The sequence below is a fragment of the Protobothrops mucrosquamatus genome, unplaced genomic scaffold (assembly GCF_001527695.2).
Source record: "Protobothrops mucrosquamatus isolate PMUCROS unplaced genomic scaffold, P.Mucros_1.0 scaffold2887, whole genome shotgun sequence".
NCBI lineage: Eukaryota > Metazoa > Chordata > Lepidosauria > Squamata > Viperidae > Protobothrops > Protobothrops mucrosquamatus.
In genome coordinates, this window is record NW_015388915.1 from 83,889 (window position 1) to 91,784 (window position 7,896).

Consider the following 7,896-nt stretch of genomic DNA (forward strand, 5'->3'; position numbering starts at 1 on the left):
TATATATATATATATACAGATAATATGCAAAGAGCTATATTCAGACTAGAACTATATAAAGGATTTATTCTTAAACTATGCAGATTTCTTTCTTGCAGCACCTGGTCTTCCCTAAACCACTCTAATAATTGCATTAATATATTTCCATCTTCCTGCATTTAGTTAATTGTAATTTACTTATCTGCCAATTCATTTAGTTGCATCTTTGTTCTACTACTCACATACATACAAGGAATTCCTGCCAAAGGAATATATTTTAGGGATCAGTTTTTCTCTGATGTGGCATCACAAGTTAGTTTTGCTCACTAATATATAGGCAATTTTATGGATGACGACCCAATAGCAATTTATTTTCCTGCTCTGGGAATTATGGCATGAAATACAAATGCCTACCATATATTGGAAACACTTCTGCATAGAATAAATATTTTTGCAGAATTTATAGGAAAGTTTCATAACTGGCAGCTGATACAATAATGGTTATAGAAGTGGGTACAACTAGAGTAAAGAGCTGTTTTACACAACTAACAGAAAAAAACTATATTCACATAGTCACTATCCTACCATTTCTTTAGCTCACTCACTTTGGAAATAACAGGTCAGTGATATAAACCTTATCTTGGATGTGAATATAACCAAGTAATAGTGTAGTAACTAGAAGATACAAGTAGTCCTCAACTTACAACCATAATGGGGACCGGAAAATTCAATGTTAAGTAGTGCAGCCATGACTTGTGACACTTCCTGCTGGATTCCCCATTGACTTTTCATGTCAGAAGCCATCTGGGAAGGTCATAAAAGGCAATCCCATGACCAAGAGGATGCTATAACAGTTTAAAGTTTGAGGGCCATCATAAGTCACTTTTTAGTGCCATCATAATTAAGAATGGTCGCTAAACATTTCAATCTTGGCTTATTTGAGAATATTAAAGCATATAAAATGGCCGGTTTCAATAACATAGAAGAGTAAAAAACACCCAAGACTTAAGTGACAGAAAAAAATCATATTATATTAAGCATGATTAATTTTAACTGTGATTGATGAACAAGGGACAATGGCTGGGTTCACATATTGCACTAAGGAGAAGCAAAGGCAACATTATAGCATAGCACAACTTAGAAACTTGGGAAAAATGGCTAAACTTTCCAATGTGATTTAGGGGTTCAGAACTATCAGCAAGGTTGACAAGGGACCACATAAAACCCACTGGTTTTTAAGTCAGAGCATGTACATTGGTAAAGGAGAAAATGGCCCCTCCTTCAGGTATCCAGATAACTACCATTTCTCACCCTATCAGAGACCCATAAATGCACCTGCTCTTACAAAGAGATGGATGATAGCCATGAGCTCTTCAGAGAGAAACTTCCTGACAAATGTAAAGTTCTAGTTCCTGAGGTGGAAAAGTAAAAACTAGTGCAATTGGATGGGCCAGGAGAAATAATCAATGGCTGCTTGTTCTAAGCTTCAAAAGTTAAAGAGATCTAGTCACTCTGCAATCAATATTAACAGTACATTTTTAATCATTAACACAGAGTGACTGCCATAAAATACCTTCCCAAAGTTCCCTCCTGCTGCTGCTTCTGTGGCTGAGAACATAAAGAAAAATCACCTGATTTCCCATCCTACCTCTTTCTTCTGTCCAGCAGCTTATTGAAGTTATCACTTGAATCAGGTGATCAGATCCTAAGTATTAGGGGTTTTTTCCACTGACTCAGTAAGTTAAACTGTATCTATCTTCTTCCAAATATTAGCATTAAAAATCAATATTTGGCTGCAATGCTACATAGGGATTTTTGTCGAGTGACAGTATTGGCAACAAAATTACCTACTATCACAAGGTTTCATGGAATATTTTGAGTAATATTTTAACTCACATGCTGAATTTGAATGACAGCAGAAAACTGTCTACAAAAATATTAATTATCCACAACTTGCATATTATAGAACATTTTGTTACATAAGTTAAAAGGGACAGTCAAAATAATTAGGGAAGAGGAGGTGGAATATTTTATGACAGGGCTGAGAAATGTCTCTTAATTAGGAAAAAAGGTAACAAAGAAGATGGCATGTTTAAAAGGTATGCAGTAATAGAAGATGCAGAAAAGGCAGAAAGGAATTTTCCCTTTATCACTACATTAAAAACTGAGCTCATCAGGGAAGCAAACTGACAACAGTTTGGAAATCATAGTTACATAATAAGGCTGTGCAGTAATCTTGAGTCTGTGGGCAAAAAGGTTCCCTGTGATTGTGGAAAACAGTGCAACTGCTTTAATTCCAGAAAGATGCTATATTTGCACTCTCTGAAGCATTGTTTGTCTTCGAAACTAAAGTACTGCATAGCCCTATTTTATACACATATATATATATTATGTGGTGATAGCTATAACTATCTTGCAAGGGGAATTCAGTTGAATTAATCAAATAGAAGTTGCTTGCACTTATGTGCCTTTAATAACTTGGATTGTGTGCTTATTCATCATTTCATTCCACTTTATCATATTTTTTTTGCCCCAACCATCAAATAGCAATTATCCTATGAGCATCTACCCTCTACATTTATACACTTACATTCTTAGTCAATTCTTTATCGCACACTTTAGTTATTGGGATTATTCAAAGTCCCAGGTTTTGTTTAACATCACATGATTTAGAGCAATATGTAAATACATTCCGTGTATCTGATCTTCCCTTCCAAAGATACTTTTTCCCATTCAGTTTCTATATGCTGTCTTATTCTTTTTTTCGGTGTCAGTTCTCTGGGCACTGAGCAATCCTTGGTTTTTTTCCAAAATCTTTTTCTTTCTCTTTTCAATTTCATGGGTTCTACTAATCTCTCTCTCTCTCTCCCTCTTTCTCTGTCTCTCACTTACACACAGTGTCATTTTAATTCAGTAAGCAGAAGCATTCAAAATATCCTTCAAAATACCACATGATGGTTATTATCTTCAAATACAGTTTGCCTTTTTCTGTAACCATTTTGCTAATTCCTATCCTGGAGATAGATTTCCTCTTCCCCTTCTTCTTTGTATACAGTGTATTTAATTAATACAAAACAGTTGTAAGGAGTTGCTTAAAAATTGTCCAACAAAGCGGTATAAACTGAAATTCAAACATAAATGTAATTTAAAAGGTGCATTGTTACCTGAAGATTATATTTTACATAGTTTTATATCAACACTCTTATTCAAGTCCACAGGTAATGCTAAAATCTGTTGAATTAAAAGTAAATTTTATTACAATAAAAACACTATAACCAAACAGATCAATTGTCATAATTGTTAACTTCAGAATTAAAAGGAAAGATTCCATCCTAGATAAAAGAACTTTTTAATTTAATGTTGTGCCATTCATTTTACCTTAATGGCATGTTTTAATGCATGAGCATCATAAATCCGTTCAGGTCTCATCAGGGAAACTATGAGTTTCTCCACTTTGCCCGTAAGTTCAGATTTAAAGTCATCAATCATATCCTAAATGACAGAATGAAGAATGAGTAATTAATGAGAAATGCATATCAATGCCAGTCTTTCAGTTATAGTTATTGCAGTATCATTTGTATTATTAATATTCCATATAAACATATGGAGATATATACATACATTCTCTCTCTCTCTCTCACACACACACACACACACACGCATTTACACAGAAGTGAAGAGTAAGAGAAATAAACAAATAATAACCAGCCAACCAAAAACATTAACCATCATGAAATATCTGTAATATGAAAAAGCACAAGTAGAGTCACCTGCTTACCCGGCCAAATAAGGTTTTAAATTGTACTGCAATTTCCTGGCGTTGTGCATTGCTTCTGCCCATTAGAATCTTCAGGATTGGCTCTTCATCAGTTCCTTAAATTATGCAAGTTAAAATAAAATCACTCACTGAAAGAACAGCAATAGTTTATAAATGAATGTAAATGAACACATTATGTCCTTATATTTATATTCTTGAAATCATACCTTACTTGGAAAACTCTATTTTAATGTAAAGGTAGTCCTCACTTCTTAAGTGACCACAATTGGGACTGGCAACTCAATCTTTAAGCAGAGCAGTCACTAAGTGAAATATCATGATTTTACATTTTTATTTCAGCTTTCCTTTGCTTTACATTCCTGTAGAGGTCATAAATGCAAGGATTCTCTCAAAGCTACCTTTTCGTCACCACTGTTACTATGAATAATGACTAAATGAGTCAGTTGCTACACGAATAACCACACACACACACACACACACACACACATATAGTCATAATCAAAAAAGTGGAATGTATATGAAAATATTTGCATCAAAAGGAGAATTCACAAAGAAAACCAATTTGTAATATCCACCCTCTTACTTTTTTCAAGCATTGTTTTCTAACCAAAGTTGTGTGGATAATTGAGAATAATTATCAAGGCCTATGCTTCTTTTCAAATCTACTGCCTGAGCATCTTTTAAAAGAACAAAAGCAAAAACTAGCAGTAGAACTTGAAGTAATTCTGACTCACACCACATAATTAGGTAGCCAATAGGATTTAACTATGTGACAACTTTCACAACAGAAGGCATATGTATGCACCCTCATTAAAAAAAAACTCTGAACAAGATTGCACAGCTAACTGGATTTGATACTACTGATTAGCAGAAATGTTCATAGAATTTCCTCCACATTTCAACACACTATTTGCCTCAATATTCAGTATATGTGGTAGAATCTCCAACTAGACTGAAGGGAGGGGTTAAGAGGGGGCCGAGCTTGGAGTTCTTGCACTGCAGGAAGTGGAACAGGCCTGACCTTCCCTAGAATCCCTAAAATCTTATTTGACCATTCCCAAGGAAATGCAGTCAATCAGCAAGATTCTTGTAACATAGGTGACCAGCAATAAAGCTTCTGTTTGAGACTATCCCCAAGTAGTTCTGGATGCTTCAGCCTGACAATATAAATCAACATTTTAAAGAAAACATCTGTTTCCTATTCACTATCTGGCCTTCAGAATTTGTTTTGCATTAATAAAAGTTAAGCTAAAGTTAAGTCAATATTTGTTTTGTATGAATAAAAGTTAATGGCTGTCTCAGTATCTTTATTTTAACTTTTCAGGAATTCCAGTTAAAAAAACCCTAAACACCAAAACAATAGTTCTATTGTCCTGAAGAAGATTCTACATAGTAGTCTCAAGGGTGCTTTTTCCAAAAATGCCTACAGCCTGGCGTTTGATCAAAGTTTAGACACCATTTAATAATTCAGAGAAACTAGAACATGTTCAAAGAGCAACAGTGGCAACAAGAGGACTATGAAGAGAACTGAAAGACCTGGCAATGCTTTCATTTGGATTTTTATACTATATAAGGATTTGGTTTCAATGGCCTAAATGGTCCCTTCCCATTCTAATGAATGTTTTCTTATTATGTCACCCTGACCAGCTCAAGGTTGACTCAGCCTTCCATCCTTCTGGGTTAATAAAATGAAGGCCCAGATTGTTGGGGACAATTGCTGACTCTATAAACCGCTTAGAGAGGGCTGTAAAGCACTATGAAGCAGTAGATAAGTCTAAGTGCTATTGTTATCAAATTCCACTTATGCAAATGCCAATTAAAAAAATGCCAAGCCAAAGCATAAAGAGAACTTGGTGATCACACTGATATATTTCTGATCCCACCATTAGATCATTGTAAGGTTTATTTTCAATTTTATCTCATATGCAATCAGAATCTCTTGAACTTTATTTTAGCCTATCTGTCTAATGTTAACACTGCAGAAGGAAGCCAACTTTATTTCTGAACATTCCCTGAACAAATCAGTTACTGATCCAGATTATTAGGAAGCCTACACAATGAAGAATCCCTGCTACTGAAACTTCAGCCCAAATGCATGGCAGACAGGAAGGAGAGGGATGATTACAGAGAGCTCATCTTCACACAATTGTTAACTGTATGAGGGAAAAGTTTCAATAGGGTGTTATTTTGCTTCTGCTTACCCAATCCTTTCATTGCCTTGCGAAGAACTTCAGCATCAGCTCTGGCATCAAATCCAGGGAAATCTTTTACAGTACCTTTTGTATACTAGAAGGAAAATAAAATTATGTTCATGCAGCATCCTTTTAGTAACATTATAAAACTGATAATCAAGAAGCATGAGTTATAAAATCTAAATGCTGATCCCTTAGAAAATATAATCTGTTGTATATCTAATAGTAATTAATCCATATGATCTGGCACAATTTGCAAATTCGTGGTAGGATTGAAATATTGAGTACAAAGCTTTCTTATATGATAAAAGCTTGAACTCAAATATTACAAATCAGATCTGGAGCAAAGATTGTAGAATTTGGAGGTTTAGGAATCTGATCTCTAACAATCCCTTAGGAAGGCATTTGTGGTTTCTCTGTGTAACAAAATGATGTGCAGTTGTGTATGTGTTTAGGCACTCTGTTACAGACAAGAAGAAAGAACATTTCCACAGTTTACTGATAAAATAGGTGTTGAAAGTTAAAAATAATTTTCTTATTAAAAATAATTTAATAAGAAACTAGTTTAACAATAGCTTCCTGGCAGCTCTTTCATAGCACAATTATATTAAAAATAATTCATATTCTGTGATTTATATAGAAGCTATATGGAAATCAGTTATAAAGAGCTTACACCCTGAAAAAACTTTGATATCAATAAAATCAGCTAATACAATTTTGATATATAATTTATAGTTTGTCTAACCTGTATATGTAGAACATAATCCTAAATATGCAACCAGTCATTTGATAATTCTGACAAATAGTTCCAACAATTCTAAAGAGTGTTAGATTGGAGAAACTATTTTGATGAGTATGTGACATAATTAACTATTAACATACAAGAATCATGAAATAATATTATATTCTTAGACCTTCATTTTCTCAGTTGTTCACCTGAATCAGTGATAAACAATCCACAATATTCCAAATGCTGAACTTAAATTCCCAGCAGCCCCATTAAGAATGCCCAATCGTAAGTGTTGCTGGGACAACATGTCCCACAACATGTTTAGTAGAACAGGATGATTGCCTTAGTCTTAATTATTCTAGATCTCATCTCATTACAGGAAAGTGGTAGCATGAAACCTCAATATTTCAGTCTAAGGGAACGTTTTCAATATCAGTACATTTCACTGTAGAGGACCAACTACGGTACTTCCTTATTCTTAATTTCTTAGAAACTAGCTATATTCTTTATTTCCAGAAAGGAAACTCAGATATTGTTTGTTCAATTATTAAACAAATATTAAGTCCAGAATATTGTTAAAAATTAGCAAAAGGGATTGGCATAGAAAGCCACAAAAACTGAGTGAAAAGAAAATGTATAACTGCCATGTGAATATTAGTCATTTGGAATTTGGCAACAGATATATGTCTTTTGAATCCTGAAATGAATCACCATCTCCTAATGGACAGCTATCCTGACAAACAAAAACAACCATACTGATAGTTCTTATATTCTCTGGCAAGTGGAAAGAATGACTAGCCTTCCTCCCTTTGAAGAGGTACAGTATGAAGATTCATTCCAGCAGTTAGCCATCAGTTCTCTCCAGCTCTTAAATTCGGAGAATGCTGACAGCTGCTTGGTTGCAAAAATGGATGCTCCCAAGTAACCTCCTTTGCTAAATGGATGCTCCCAAGTAACCTCCTTTGCTAATCAGTTAGCTGCCAAGCACTTCACAAGAAAGGCATGTATTATTTATTTGGCCAATCAGACACTAGGAATGCCTTCTTTCCAATTTACTATAATGTACAAGCCAGATCAACTCTGACTGCCCTTCTACTGGAAAGGCTGCCAGAGACCTACTTTTCTGATGGTGGTAGGAAAACTATGAAAACAATGCTTCTTCTAATTAACAAGGCTAACCAATAACCAGGGCTGTGGAGTCGGTAGATAAATGTTCT

General features: G+C 34.5%; 1 protein-coding gene across 1 annotated transcript in view; it reads right to left on the reverse strand.

The window, feature by feature from the left end:
- ANXA5 (annexin A5) overlaps positions 1-7,896 on the reverse strand; it is a 29,647-nt gene that overhangs the window by 13,364 nt on the left and 8,387 nt on the right. The window contains exons 3-5 of the mRNA XM_015825939.2: positions 5,959-6,043; positions 3,758-3,852; positions 3,358-3,471 (exon numbers count right to left, since the gene is read on the reverse strand). Of these exons, the coding sequence (XP_015681425.1) occupies positions 3,358-3,471; positions 3,758-3,852; positions 5,959-6,043 (294 nt within the window). The remainder of the gene's footprint in view (positions 1-3,357; positions 3,472-3,757; positions 3,853-5,958; positions 6,044-7,896) is intronic.